The 15,607-nt window shown below is 34.3% G+C and overlaps 4 protein-coding genes across 8 annotated transcripts; all 4 read right to left on the reverse strand.

Moving 5' to 3' along the window:
- Positions 1-842: 842 nt before the first annotated feature.
- On the reverse strand, positions 843-2,043 carry LOC146160693 (di-N-acetylchitobiase-like). Its single transcript, XM_083386067.1, has one exon. It carries the CDS (start codon positions 2,041-2,043, stop codon positions 850-852), a length of 1,194 nt encoding a protein of 397 aa, XP_083242193.1. The 3' UTR covers positions 843-849.
- Positions 2,044-2,093: 50 nt separating this feature from the next.
- Positions 2,094-3,427, reverse strand: LOC146160694 (uncharacterized protein C14orf119-like). The gene is made up of 2 exons (XM_083386069.1): positions 3,233-3,427; positions 2,094-2,731 (listed from the first exon to the last, which is right to left on the reverse strand). The coding sequence occupies exons 1-2, from the start codon at positions 3,362-3,364 to the stop codon at positions 2,519-2,521; spliced, it is 345 nt and encodes a 114-aa protein (XP_083242195.1). The 5' UTR covers positions 3,365-3,427; the 3' UTR covers positions 2,094-2,518.
- Positions 3,428-3,438: 11 nt separating this feature from the next.
- On the reverse strand, positions 3,439-5,627 carry LOC146160695 (zinc transporter ZIP11-like). Its single transcript, XM_083386068.1, has one exon. It carries the CDS (start codon positions 5,502-5,504, stop codon positions 4,533-4,535), a length of 972 nt encoding a protein of 323 aa, XP_083242194.1. The 5' UTR covers positions 5,505-5,627; the 3' UTR covers positions 3,439-4,532.
- Positions 5,628-7,413: 1,786 nt separating this feature from the next.
- On the reverse strand, positions 7,414-15,326 carry LOC146160696 (RNA polymerase II subunit A C-terminal domain phosphatase-like). Of its 5 annotated transcripts, none has more exons than XM_083384110.1 (19): positions 15,082-15,326; positions 14,802-14,885; positions 14,612-14,690; positions 14,274-14,411; positions 13,756-13,997; positions 13,348-13,457; positions 13,182-13,261; positions 12,628-12,814; positions 11,840-12,265; positions 11,427-11,584; positions 11,212-11,331; positions 10,889-11,016; positions 10,571-10,662; positions 9,886-10,056; positions 9,512-9,610; positions 9,301-9,386; positions 8,999-9,102; positions 8,472-8,662; positions 7,414-7,976 (listed from the first exon to the last, which is right to left on the reverse strand). In XM_083384110.1, the coding sequence occupies exons 1-18, from the start codon at positions 15,297-15,299 to the stop codon at positions 8,473-8,475; spliced, it is 2,712 nt and encodes a 903-aa protein (XP_083240236.1). In that variant the 5' UTR covers positions 15,300-15,326; the 3' UTR covers positions 7,414-7,976; position 8,472. The 5 variants fall into 5 exon arrangements, with proteins under 5 accessions (XP_083240236.1, XP_083240237.1, XP_083240235.1 ...); XM_083384111.1 differs by having other exon boundaries at positions 11,840-12,202; positions 13,348-13,478; XM_083384109.1 differs by having other exon boundaries at positions 9,886-10,053; positions 13,348-13,478.
- Positions 15,327-15,607: the final 281 nt, after the last annotated feature.

Genomic DNA, 15,607 nt, shown 5'->3' on the forward strand with positions numbered 1-15,607 from the left:
ATAGTGTTAGATTTATTTTGGTTACCATTTAAAATAATTACATTTCACATATTGATTTCCATCATGTTTAGGGAAAAGGAATCAGACAAAATTTTAGTTTATGAGGTAATCCTTTTATTGACACCTTGATTAGTTCAATAGACAGTAAATCAACAGATATTGCACTTGAACTAAAAATACCTTTGTATTTTTTCAATTGAAACTATGTTTAGATTCTATAGGAGTATGGCAAAATGCTGGCTACTGGAATTTTTGCCGGAAAAAATTTTTTTTTAGTAAGGTTGACATTTTAAGGACTAAAATAAAAAATTATTTAACCTTTCATTTAATTTTAATATGTTTTTATCTGCAGTAGGCATAAAGTAACGTTTACTCGAGCCATATGTGATCTCTGTTATGCGCATATTGCATCAAAGCTTCATTTAAGTTGAATTTTTTTTCCAGTTTTAACGAAATAACAGTATGTATTCACCAATGTAGCAAAAAATGTTGCTCTTTGGCGCAACCCTTAGTTCACTATTTTCCTTATTAATTGCCTTAATAATGATCATGTTAACTCTTAGAAGACTATTGATTGACTACTTCCTTGCTTATCACCTTAATATAACAAGGTTTATACATTTGTTAGGCAAACATAGAATTCAACTTTAGTGGCACGAAAAAAACAAATTTTACCAAAAAATAATTTGAGCCAAAAATGGTTGTTACCAAATGACTGGCAAGATCCTGCCACCCTATTATACATATATAAATATTTATAATTTAAAAGATATATAAATTAAAACATATTTTGAAATAAATGTTTGAAGTAAATTATTATCATTGCTAAAATTGATTGAAATATCAACCCTAATGTAGTGCATACTGCAAAATCGAAACATATTCAGTGAGAGTATTCCACATTGAAGAAGTTTCCAATGCAACTTTTGGGTCATCAGATACATAATCAAGACTGTCAGCAGTCCACATTCCAATGCCACGAAGGCCAAGAGAAACAGCCAATTGGTATTTCAATTTTAGGCTTTTGATGTTGTCGTAATGCAGCTGGTGATATACCCCATTCTGTTTTATAGTGAAATAGGGTGAAGCACCTCTAGTATCCCACCTTACACCTCCAATGCTTTGAGGTACTAGTTTCTGGATGTCCTTGTAATTATGCTGAGTGCTTGGACTGCCCAGAATAACACAAAGTTCATCACCAGTATCATTATAAAATCGACCGCAGGTATAATCATAGCCATACCATGGAACTGCCATCACCAAATGACTTGGACTGATTGATAGATTTTGGATGTACAGATTAAAAGATTCAACTAATAGGTTAAGGGGACTGTTAGCACTGGCTATAAGGATATCAATTGTTGCATCATAATCCATTGTAATCATATAATCTGTGCATTTTGATAAAGCAACATAGTCATAACAATAGCCGTCCAAACATCCAACAAGGTATGGGGAGTATGGAATATCCCAAGTAACAATATATGAAGGATTAACTGATTTTAAAGCTATATAAGTTTCATTTGTAAGGTCTGTAATGCCCTTTTTTACATCAATAGTGAAAGCTGCTCCTTCAATGTCTATGTTTATTCCATCAAGATTATATTTATGCACAAGACCTAACCAGTTTTTGGTAATTTGCTGTCGAAAAGTGACATTGGACAAATTGGGAAAGTCATTAACACCGACTCCCACCAACCTGGTGAAGCGAACATTTCGAGAATGGGCGTAGCAATATAATGCCTGGCAATCAGCAGCATTTAGATCGCACAGTGCTACAACATTTGTGATAGAAGTCCAGTTCCACTTCTTCCACCCATCATCGCCACCAAACGCAACAAGTTCTTTTTTGTACTGCTTTGTAATAGGTTTGCATAAATTGATATCGGGGCAGGGGCACGGTGAATCTGCCACTGTTAAAGCAAATCCCACAACAAAAAACAGCAAGTTACAAAGCATTGTTAAACTATTTTTCCCTGCAAAAGAATCAAAACAAAATATTAAATAGACTTCAATAAAACAAATCAATAAAGAACAACACATACAAAACAAAAGTATGATTTATTTTACTAAACAGTTTTCTACTTATTTGTTTTGTTAAGTATATCTTTAAATGTAAGTGTATCATTATTTCTAGAAAATATATAAAACAAAAAGAGTATTACTAAAACTTAAAAATGTATGCTCAACACAAAACAAACAGCAAAAACCTACAAAAGTGCACAAAACTACTTAAAAGGGATATCCTTGTGTTTTGTTTAGGTCCAGGTGTTTGCGATCAAATCTCTTTACACCAAAAACAAAACTGTGAAACAACTTTTGGTACATATGAACTTATCCCAAAATTAAACACAATTTAAACAACAAATAATGACAAAACACAAAGATTAATTTGCACGAGCTAAAATAATAATTTTTTAAAAACAATTACTTGCTATCTGCTCTGTTTGGTGAATGGTGACAGTTCTATTTTATAACCATGGCCAAAGGCATACTGTTTTAATACTCAAGCCATTGGCTAAGAAGAACTCACAACAGACTGGCGAACACAGCTATAAAATTGCTCAACAAAGGTTGGGTCAAATGATTGTAATTTTTCGATGAAAAAGTTTCTTTGCTGGATTGTCCATTCTTCAAACCACTGACCAAACAGTCGCATTTGGCATTCAAAGATATTAGGTGGTTGGTCTACCATATTCATCCCACCCATGGCATCGAGAAGTAAATCCACCTATGACATTTATATAATAGTTGTCACTTGGTAAGCAATGGTTCAGACAAGTTGTTTTAACTTTGGGCTTTGGGACCCGTATTGGCGTCCCAACCCATTGAAACCAGTCAACATAAAAACCTTTAATTATTTAACTTTTTAAACTGGATGGAAAAGTAATAATATTTAGTTATGGCTGTCTTCCATTACACCTAGATGGTATTTCTTAGTGGAGGGAAAACCTTAGGGTTCTCATATATTTTGTATTATAGCGAGTTTTGACTGCATTTCAGTCACTTAAAAATCTTTGCAGGAATTGCTCCAGTGACATCATGTAATACTGCCTTTTGCTTTCAAAATTCATAAAATATAAACAGGTTAATAAATCACTTCATATATGTTTTTAACGAAAGTCAAAACAAATATTCGTTGGTTTACAACTTTACATTAATAAAAAGTGTGCGATTATATTGATTTTGACAACAAATTAGTTCATTAACAGTAGTAGTTCCATTTTTTTACCTTATTTGGAAGTGCTTTAGTAACTAAATCTTTAAGAAAAATTTGCTTTTGTCTTGAGGTCCAGTTTTGAAACCAGTGAACTGTACAATTAATTTCCCTCAGTGCAGAAAAGGCAATATGTTCTTCTTCCATCCCATTTCAGTTATAAAATCCAAAATTGTTAAACAACAACTATATAATAAATTAGTTATGAAAAAAAATCTAAAATATATATATATTGTTGTATATAAGATTGGCTAACATATATATGGAAAATAAGATATTGTAGGATAATGGACAATAGACAGTGTAATAAACAGGTTAAGTAAGGTAAATGTTGAAAATTTACCATTACACATTTGGTTCAATAAATTTTAAATTGATATAATGTTGAAACCTAAAAAAATGCCTCAATATTTATAGTTTGAGTAAATGAATACATAGTGGTAAATTTATATTTAAACAATATATAAGCATCAAACAAAAAACTACAATATCAAGCACCTAATCATTAAAACTATTTTAGCAATAAGATTATTTAATCGTTTCAACATAGTTTAACATTAAAAATGAGGAACATCCATTTGGGGCTTCAAAGCAATTAATTATTTTTATTTCAAATTAAAAATGCAATTAATATAGTTACAGAAAATAAGAGAATAAAACAAATCCTTTTCCAACAAAAAGTTAAAACTTGTTGTATAATTTGTCAGTTCTAACAACTATGTGACAAGTCGGAATTTCTACTTTTTTGTAAACATTCTTAAACTATGCTAGAAAGTAGTAATTATACATTTTAAAATAAATTTAAAAGCAGATCTTACATTAACTTCTCATGATAATAGTTTCTAGTTACGACAAAACTAGTAAATTCATACATAAATAGAAAAAAACTCAAACATTTGTTGTTAAAATTTGTAAAATACTCGAAGAGTTGTATTAGTGAGTTTGTTTTCTATTTATGATATGTCCACACAAAGTAGTTACTAATTTCGTAACAAACATACATATAACATAGTATAATTTTACTAAAATACATGACTGCAATATTGCACAAAAAGTTACGGAAAACAATTTTCTGTGTAACTTCTAGCAGATGTAATTTTAATATTGTGAAAAATACATAAATTGAGAATTTAACTTTAAATGTGAAAAAATAGAACTCAAGTTCAAGACATCATATGTGAAAAATACATAAATTTTTATCAAAAACTTAAAAACATTTGCTCAAGCATAAGACAACAATACTCACTAGAATATACAACAAATGCATATTAGGTTAAATTGCACTCATTTTGTTCTATTTAAAATCGATTGTTGTTCAACCCAAACCAACGTCCAAAGACATCATAATGATAAATCCTACTATTGACATCATTGATGCAATTTTTCCATTGCCACACATCTGTGCTTCAGGTATTATATCATCATTCACCACATAGATCATAGCTCCTGCAGCAAACGCGAGAGCATATGGTAAAATAGGTTCAGCAATGCTCACAGTAAGTGCACCTAAAATACCAGCAATTGGCTCTACCATGCCACTTAGTTGACCATACCAAAAGCTCTTCCAGACGCTAAGACCAGAGCCTCTTAATGGCAAACTAACAGCCAGACCCTCTGGAAAGTTTTGCAAGCCAATTCCGATTGCCAAGTTTCTTGCATTTTCAAAGGTGCTAAGATTAGATTTGCCAATTGCACCAAAGCCCACACCAACTGCAAGACCTTCAGGAATGTTGTGAATTGTAATAGCAACGATCAAAAGTAGAATTCTTTTCCATGACAAAGCCTTGCTTGTTTCTTCATTGTAAACAGTTTTGCTTTTTTCATCAATAAAGCCATTGGTTTCCTTATCCTTTATGTGTCTCCGTTTTAAATTGTTACCAGTTTCCATTTCAATATCAACTGCGCCTGTGGGAGGTAAATTTTCATAGTACTCTGCCTTTGGATTCTTAGTGAGTGCAGCTACAACGTTGTTCGGCGTTCCAAAATGCTGCAGCATTACGTCGGCAAAGTACACAAATCCGGCACCTAAACAGAATCCAAAACCGACAGGCAAATAAGAATGGTCACCGTAAAGTCCACTTGAAATTGCCATGTCGAATGCAGGTGCGAGTAAGGACCAGTATGATGCGGCGAGCATTACCCCAGATGCAAATCCCAAACTGCCATCCAAGATTTTTCGATGACCCGAGTGAAAAACGAAAACGAGTGCGGCTCCTGCGGCCGTAACACCCCACGTGAAAAGCGTTCCTAATGCTGCTTGCTGCACTGGTCCAATGTCCCGTATCATTGTGTAAAATATATTATACAAACAACAGCAGTCCTTGAATGCGCTTTGCTAATGAAGAAGACGTCACAACTGGAACTTCGACAGACGATCTGCTTTCTCGGCTTGATGCGTGCGTGGTTCACAATTCACTTCACAGTTCACACTCTACTCACTGCTCTAGCTAAATGTGTCAAATTACTGGAGCGTGACAATTGGACGCTGAATTCTTCCCTTCGATGTATCCGTTTGTAGTCATAAATTAGAAGCATACAATCCCTTTATTTTTATATCGAGCAAATGTTTGTTTTAGTGAGCATGAATACTTTACGGATCAATCAGCAGTTCTAAATGGATTTGTAAAAACTCATTTCCAAACACTTCAAATCAAAATAGGGCTGGATCCATGGGCGCCCGCACGGGGGGGAGAGGGGGGGGACTTGCCACCCCTGGAATTTTAAAATACGATAATTAGTATTATTTATTAGTGTAATATGTATTACTTATGAAGGTTAAAAATATTATACATTATCCATTGCCCCCAGTGGCGTATCCGGGGGCGGGAGTTTCTTACCCTCTTTTTGTCGTTTTTGTCATGGTTTAACAAACTGTTCGAAGGGGCGTGCTTTTTAAGTAATGGGTCTTAATCTAATCTAATGCGAAACCAAAATTAAGTGCAGAACGCCGTTTTTTGTCTTTTGTTTGGTCGACCATAAACGCTGGAAGTTTTTCTCTTTCGTTATTTGTTTAGGTTGACTGATTAGCAAGTGGTCGCTTTTGCTGGACGTATTTGGCTGTTTCTGATTAGTTTTTGTTATCACGCCTTGCAATCACCATTCTATGACGTCATACTGTCACTGTTTTATGACGTCATTATTTATTAACGTCAGACGAAAAATAGGGGAATTCCCTAAGTGGAAAATTCAGGACCCCCCTTTTTAGATTTTCTGGTTACACCCCGCATTGCCCCCCCTGGAAAATTTTCTGCGGGCGCCCCTGGCTGGATCCCCACCGCACTTTAGACACGACGCGACGAAACATGTCTGACTGTTGACTTGTCGTGTATGACAGTGACCCTGTCCAATCCCCACTGACAAAGCGCGCGAAAGTTAAACTCGTCAAAGCTTGGCTATATAATTCAGTTGTTATCATGGCGGATGCAAATGAAATGCATTTCAATTACCGTACAGTCATGGTTGCTACTTATAATGGCATTTCAATAACAGTGATTTGGTGATTTCTGGCAGTGTTTCATAAACTTTTTTCTCGTTCGTCACGAAATTTCGCAGCGATTGTTTAAAACACGGTTTCTGAAAAGGTAACAGTGTTGGATTGGCAAAATATTTGCTCGCGTACCCCAGTTTGAGAACCCCTGGCCTAAAGACTTTATAACGAGATTTAAAAGAAAATTTAACCTAATGTACTTCAGTATTAGGAATACCATTTTGGCTTTTTGTGTGGAATCCTGAATATGCCTATCTTGATTAAATCCGACGTAAATTAGAGTAGGCCTAAATGGGACGGTATAAGGCGGCAATACTTAAACAGAACCTTAATTAGTCGTTTAAAATTCACAAACACTATTTTGCTGACAATTCCTTGTGTTACGTATTTTGAGAAACTTTTCTCATTGACGACGTTTTTTTGTGTGTAGCGATTGCCTTCGTTTTGAAAAAAAAAAAATTTTAAAGATACGCCGTACCGGTAAAAGTGTTAAACTAGCCATCCGGTCATCATTGTGAACATCGTAAAAAAACTCCGGTTTCCCGAGATAACTTGTTTAGGAAGACTACTTGCTTTATGCTGCAACGTTTTCACGTCAATTTAAAAAAATGGCAGGATTCTCGTATTTTTATCGTTTCTGCAAGAAAAATATTCCACTTTCAACGCTGGATATTACGCGCACATTCAGACCGTTCTCTAAAAAAAGAGTTTGATCATAACATTGATCATATAAAGTGATGTAAGCCTATTCTAATTACGTTAATCCTTGCACCAAGCAGTAAACACGTTTAAATAACCCAAAAACGGTTAGTGACGTATAAGTCGATATTAAATACAGTTTCCCGATATACGACCTTCTTCCATTCAACTCTGATTTATGTAAAGAAGATTAGCACCGAAACAAGAATTTGTTTGGGGATTTAGACGTAAGAAGCCCTACTGTAGTTCGAAAACAGCGTCTCAACCGCATATACCCACAACTGTGACGAAAATTTGTTTGGGTTATTTTACACAGGGAAGCCGAGAACTGCGCGAGCGCCAGGCAAAACACGATAACACTACATAAAAAAGGGGAACTGCAGCGACTGAAGAAACAAGAACAACGCAGCAGTGTATGGTAGAAGTAGAAACAGTACTGGCAAAGTACATCAATCACGATTTTGTTTTAACTTCTCTTTCGGATGACACACCCAGTTGTTCATTCGCGAAGCTGGTCGCAGATTAGACGCTTCTTGGTCTGGAGCAGCAACTCAAAGAGGCCAACTAAAACACCTTTAAAACATTAAAAATGAAAGACTCTCTAAATTTACGCAAAGTAGAACAGATTTATATTTAAACGGACATAACAGGATTTGGAATGGCGCAAAATACAACATTGAAGATCAGAAAAACTACTTACAAATATTTCAAGGTTGTACACAAAGAGCATATTAAGCTTTATATCAACGTCCTATAAATAATCGGTTCATTTTACGTTATGCGGTGAGCACCGAGTGCATATTGCTTAGAAACTGGCAGATTGTTTTGTTTCTGCCAAAAGATTTTGACTTTCCGTATTTAATGCAAATAACGCAAAGTACCTTCAAAGCCCTAATACTGTTTGTCAGTCTTTAGTTTCGATTTTTGGCATTCTATAAAAAAATATTACTGTGCCGCTTAAATTTCGGTAATTGACTTAAGCATATTTCAATTAAAAACAGCAAGGTGTAGTAAGTAACTTTATTCGCAAGGGACGGTGCGAACCTTCCCAAAAAACAGAAACAACACCTCAATCGAGCCCATCCAGGGCGGAACTTCCGTCGTTGTCATCATCAGCGTTGTCCTCGTCATAATGCATCTCATGGTCCAGGAGCTCGGCCATGTGATCAAACTCCTCTTCAGAGGACGAGGAGGACTTCTCCGAGGCATCCTCTCCTCCTGCTACAGGAGTGAGCTTCGGAGTGAGACTGGTACCAGGTCTATGGTAAAAACCAACATTGTTAGATCTGAACATAGCGACCTATTAACTGATTAAGTTTGCTGGACACCAGGGGTTCTTAAACTGGGGTCCATGGACCACGTCAATTTATGACGTTATTTTCTAAATTTTGCCTACCGTGGTCAACGCGAAGCAAAAAATAATTTTAGGGGTCTGCGGTAAAAAAAGTTTAAGAACCTCTGTTGTAGATGTATGTGGTAAAGGTGCTGTTCTATAATTACTTAATTTAAATAGACAACAAAAAGCTGCCCTCGGCAAGTAAACGAGACAATAAAACTTGCGATTGGGAGAATTTTATTCCGCTATTAGTACTTACTCGCTCAGTTTCTGACTGGATTCGCTCGACGATGAAGAGGAGGGCCTGTCAATCATTGTCCCAAGCGAATCTTCACCATCTTCATCGTTCATTAGATCATCCACCTAAAATATATAGTTGTAACGTTTATAATAGATAATAGATATTTCATCAGTCTACTTGCGTTAAGTTCTTGCTGAGACTCCATGTCTCCATGTCAGTACAATACGTTTTGAGTAAATTATATTGCGAAATGTAATTTATAAAACCTAAAACAATCCGCCAGTTTGCCAATTCAAACTTGTCTCACAAGGGTGTCATACCTCTTTGTCCATGTCTTCAATGTCGTTGGTGGAAAGTGAATAGCCGATTCCCATCACTTCCGCCATACTCGGCTTTCGCGTGCGCACTAATCAAACAAGCATATAAGCAGTGACAGTTACAGGCACAAACATTTTCCGATGTGGTAATGTCAACGAGGATAAGTATCACATAAGCAACAAATAGAAATGACTAAATATTTCAAGTGGTTACCTGCGCATTTTGAAGTTGATGGTCTTTCTGCATCTTCTTGTTGAAGCTGGGTAGCTTCCATGGGCAGCTCTGCAACTAACGGTACCACAACCTCGGGGTCTGTAAAAAGTGTGTAGTTTTGTTTTACCAAGCTATTTCTTTCTAAGTGTGATCTTAATATTTGTGCCAGGCAATGTTAGTTTTTATCTCAATGGTAGCAGCATAAATACGAAATTAAAACTTGTTTTTTCAACGTTAAAATTTTATATTTATTTAAATTTTTTATTTCACTTTTGGTGCCATTGTCTTCCAAACGTATCCTTGTAAGGCTTAGCAGCAGGTGGTGTTAGGGTATCGCACCAACCCTAATCACCAATTCAAAAAATATGACTCACCGATCAAGGACGAATATAGCGGCGTCGTTTTTTTGTGTCTTGCATTGCGGTCGATCGCCTCAGAGAGCACGAAGTTGAAACGAGCGTCCTTGACTCTCTTCACCAACTTGCCAGTGATTGCATTATAGGTTGGTGCGGCGGCCGGCTTTGAATCTGCCGGCACCTTCGCTGCTTCGGTGACAAAGGTAAGCCGTTTTTTAAATGAAGATTGTTGCAAACTAATGACAGTTTAGCAATGCACGCGATGCAGCGAATGTATTTACTTTAGAAGTCTGATAATAAAACAGTAGCTATTTTTTAAACAAGATTAGTTAGATTTTTATTAAGAGCTAATATTTGCCAAAAAAATTTTTAGATAGCTAAGCGTGTTTATTTGTTATATATCCGTTAGTTTGGAAGGCCAAAGTAAACTTCACCTTAAAAATTTATTTTTACCAAATTTCGGTAGTCTGTAATTTGGATTGGGCACCTTTATAAACATGATTGAAAACCTTCTAAAAATACTAATAAATCGCAAATTATAATTTATCTAAAATGCTAAGAATGAGAAAAAAGCTCACATTTCGGGTTACATTGCTAAATTGAAACAGTGTACGATAAAAATATGTATTTAAGTGTAAATCGATCTTACTATATTTCGCTTAGTAAAAAACGTTATTATACAAAAAAAACGTTATTATTTTACCTTGTATCACAGGAGGGGTTCCTTCTCTGCTGGAAACTTTTGTAGAAATATTTTTCGGGATCGGAAATAGCAGCTCAGCAACCCTTTCAAACCTATATTTCCAGAGATCAAAATCAAGTCAGCTTTAAACCGCAGTAAAAATCGATAAAGGCCCCAAATCGACTTTTCTAACACAATGACAAGTCAATAGGATAAATTTAATTTAGTTATAATTTTTTTGTTTGGAATATCATATTTTTTATTGCTAGATGAGCATAATGGCCTTATTTATACATTTAACCCGCAAAATTTAAAAAAGATATCTAAACAGAATATTACCTTTCAGAACAGGCCCACAACCAGTCAACAGAAACAAATTCAACTTTATCTTTTCCCATTTTAATACACTCCTGGTATTTGGCAGTTCCCTTCTTGCCACCAACCAGATGTGTTGTTTTCTCAGTTACCTAAACCCAACGTAGAAATTTATTTGAAGGACATACAAATTTATTTGTTGGGCAACAGTGCATTAAAAACAAATAGTGTAAAAACGGTTTCAGTATTTAAAAGCACATTGTAAATTTGTTTGAGTTCATCATCTGTGCATATATATTACGTGAAACTGTATTTCAAGTGGATGCTATCTCGTCTAATATATGTACCTTGCTTTCTACTACAGCACCAAGTTGTTTAGCCACCAAATAAGCTTTATGTTGGGAAGGTGGTCCTTTGTAGTTGCTAGGAATCACTCCGGTAAACACAAGATGACAACCAAACAAAACCTTCAGAAGAGTATGTTAAATTTAGTAGATCTAGATTTTAACTTTGTACACAATCAGCATTTGGATGTTAAAACAAAACCTGGTTCCAGCCTTACCTTGCTGCGCAAATATGGAACAACTCCTCTTAGGTCAGGTGGGTGCTCAAATTCTTTGGATTGGTATTTTTCATATGCTTCATAGTAAGTTTTATGAATTTGCGTTAGGACATCTTGAAGGAAGAGCAAATAGTCATCCTTGTCCTCTAAGGCAGCACCTGTTTGCAAGAATATCAAACCTCAAATATACCAGTAAATTACTTTCAAAAAATGTAGTATTAAGTCCCAAGCAACATTTCTTTTCAAATAAATTACGTAACACTATTCACTAAAATGGACCACAAGTTTATTTCATGCAAAGAATAGACAATAAACAAAAAGCTAAACATAAAAGTATTGCTTTAGAAAATATATAACTGACCTCATTCGGCCTGGATAAATTGAATATCCTGTGCAACTTAAATAGAACCTACCCTTGGGCGCTCGACAAACGTTTGCCTTATTGCCATTTTGATTAACCGGATTACATTTTGCAATGTTACAACTGTCTCCTTTATTTATCTCCTCTGTTTTGGATACATTTTCATCTGGCACATAATTTTTTTCATTGTGATTTGAATCTAACCAAGATGAAATATCAGGATCACTTATTTCTTCACTTGTTTTTGCGTCACTGCAGTCCATGATTGCTTCACTTGGGGTTGGTGGTATGAAGTCTAATAATGATGGCTCGTCATTTTTCTGCTGATTCAGTTCATTGTCATCTTTATTGATTTCTTCAGGTTGCTTAATTTCACCTTGTGCGCAATTGCTGTTTTCATTGTTTTGTAGGCCTTCTGTTTTGATAAAGGATTGTAAACTATCAGTGTTTGTGAGTTGCTCAATACTGTGCTTTTCACCTGAATAAATGTTAGGGTAAAAAAAGTACACAACTCGTATGAACAAAACACATTTTGCATTTTAAGATAATCCAGTGAAAAAATTGCCTTTTGTTTTAAGATAAAAGTAAACCTTTACAGCAAAAACATCTAAAACAAAAAAAGAAAAAACCTCACAAGAGTATGTTGTTAAGTAAAACAAAACTTTTTTTTTTCAGTTTTTACCTAAAATTCTAAAAATTGCAGTTATAACATTTTTTAGATTTAAAAATAAAACTTGTATGCAGCGACCTGTAAAATTGTCTGATATCACATGCATAAGAGTTGGCAACCTGTGGCATACTTTCAGTAATGAATTCAATTGGGATTCAAATATTTATTACCAGGATGGGTAGAAAGTTTGTCTGATTTTTCGTGATCCTCCTTTTCGTCATTGCAATTTGTTGTTGTTTTAGGCAATTTAGAAGCAGTGGCATCACTTTCCATATCAATTTCATCTGACTTTCTTTTCCTAGGTGACACCTTATTATCCATAGAACTGTCACCTGACTGAGGTTCAACGACACTAACCTGAAACATATAAACAAGCATAAATTACTATTTGTTTGGCAGCACATGTGTCCTCGCAAAGTCTTTACCCATTGACAAATTTGTTAGAAAAAACAATGTTGAAAAAAGGTTTTGTTTAAAAAGTACACTAATAAATTATTTTAAGAAATATTCACACAAAAACCTCTTTACATTTAAATTTAAAATCCATTTAATTATTGTAATTTTTTTGAATGAATATTGCGCAAAAAGATAACTGCAATAATTTTTTTTGGTATTGTCTTTTCTTTTCAATAAAACATAAATAAACTTTTGTAACTGTTAGTGTAATGGAAATTAAAAAAAAAAAACTAAACCATTTAGCATTTATTGATTAATACAAGTACACCTTTTCGTTTTGTTTAGCTGTCTTATCACCCTTTTTATTGAGTGCTTTCAATTTATCTGGACTGTTGATGTCTCCAGCACCTTAAAAGAAAAAAAATTATGTTACATTTGATAAAATGGAAAGGCTGCATAAAACTTATTAAAACAAGAAATCAATTCAATATTACCTGGAAAGTATGAATACTTCTTTACCAAAACAAGGTTGGGAGCAGCATTCCAAACATCATCTCGGTCATCAATAATACACACCATTGAATCTCCACAGGGAAACAAATGTCTGAGGAAAGGCAAAGAAAATCTATTGGTCCGACAATAATAAAATTTAACTAAACTACAGTACTTGTTTATATATTTCCAAAATTGTATACTAGATTCATATTACATAATGAGAAACATTCAGTAGGTAACTGAAACGTTCATATACACTGGATGCTTTTGGAGAAGGCAAGCCTTTCTAAAGACGTCCAGTGTACATTCAGTGGTTAAACTAGAATTTTGTATAGAAAACAACATTGTGTTTTATCGACATTAAAATCTTTAGCAAAAAAGTATTGAATTATTTTCTTATAAATTACCTTAAATTTACAGATTTTTTCATTGGATCTATGCACTCATCCCTTGACAAAATTCTGTTAGCGAAATATTTTCGCTTTGGGTCAATGAAGTCTGCAATTTTGTGGGCATATTGTCGAGAACCAAAAGTTACTATTTGCAACTCAAATAGTTTGGATATTTTCTCAATAAAATCCCGGCAGTGTGGCCGTAACTTTGTATAAAGTGTTGGATCATTTTTGTGCAAATGAAAGGTGTAAAAATTCTAAAAAATAAACATATACATTATGCAAATAACAAAGACATGATGTTTGAAGAAATTTAGATAAAAAGCCATATAATAATGATACACAAGGCAATATTGTATTTTATATGGGAACAGTATAAAAGAACATTCCACAAGGCTGTAATAAACACAATTAATATTAAAAGTAGTTGACAATTAGCCAAACCTAGTACACAGAGGAAAATAATAATTAATAAATAAATACTTTAAAGTTTAAAAGGTAAAGAGCACAGAAATTATTCATAAAAAAATAACCTCATCGGGGTTGCACAGGTTTGCAAAGAGGGGATTTTGTGTGGTGTGAATCAAGGTTTGATCAAGATCTACAAGCAAAACCAGCTTTTGTAGTTTGTGGAGACGATCTTCATCCTGCTTAGCCAACACTTCAGCTTGCTTAAAAATATGTTAAATTTAAATGCTTCAAATAAAATGTTATTTTTTTAAATAAAGTAGTTTGGAAAGACAACAACATTTACTCTAAATGTAAGACAAAAACTAAAAGGGTTACTCAAAACAAATTTAATGTAAAATATATAAGTACCAAAATAAGAAATACAGAAATTTAAATCTTATGACCAACTACTTAATTTTACCTGTGCACTTATTTTTAGCTCAGGAATATTGTGAATCATTGATACATGAGCAGATTTTCTTCCATGCTTTTCTGCAAACCTGCACATAACAAGATGTAGTGTATTTTAAGGTATGTAGTATATTTTAAGGCATCAAACAAGCTTATATTCTAGCGAAACATGATTTAACCTTGTTGATTTAAAAACTTACAAACGCAGATCTTGCCCACACTCTGCGCACATGTCTTTCATAACAATGGGGTGACTGCAACCTTCCAGCTGTAGCAGGGGGCATCTAAGTGGGAAAAAAAAAACGAATCAAAAGTTATTAATATTACTTTATCTGATCCACACACAATAAATTATCAGGGTTTAAATCCATACTCAGTGCACATGTGCAAAGTAAATGTAGCATTTAATATATTTGTTATTAAAGGTTTTTAAAGAAGACAAACAAGTCTTCAATTTATCACAATTTAAAAGACTCTTACCCAGGTTTTACAACTTGTCCAATCTGCAACATTAGCCTTTTCACCTTGCCCACATGTTTTGATTTCAATTGCATTTCTTTAGTCTTTATACCACTTGAAGGATCTTCTATGTGCCGATATATTGCCAAAAGCGCACCATGTTTAATGGAATCATCAACATTCACCTTCCACTCCAATAATCGCACAGGTTTGTCACCAGGAACAAGTACTTCTTCCATGGCAACTAATTTTTTTTAATCTGTGAAACTTTAAGCTTATGACGAAATAAGTAAACAATAAGATGCAAAAAGTAAGATAAAAAAATCATGTCTTTCTTTGGTTTATGATGCTACTCTTTTGGTGGTAGAAGGTACGGCTACTAAAATAAAAATATAGGAAATCTGTGTTTTTCCAAGTACACTTATAAATTTGCAATTTGAACCTAATAATTATCCAGTGAAAGTAGGGTCGCACGGCCGAATAAAATCTCAGAGACAGGGTGCAACAATGGTCAAAAAAGTGCACCTCGGGTGGACTTTCAAATTTC

This window comes from Ascidiella aspersa, chromosome 3 (genome assembly GCF_963924565.1).
Source record: "Ascidiella aspersa chromosome 3, kaAscAspe10.2, whole genome shotgun sequence".
Taxonomy (NCBI): Eukaryota; Metazoa; Chordata; class Ascidiacea; order Phlebobranchia; family Ascidiidae; genus Ascidiella; species Ascidiella aspersa.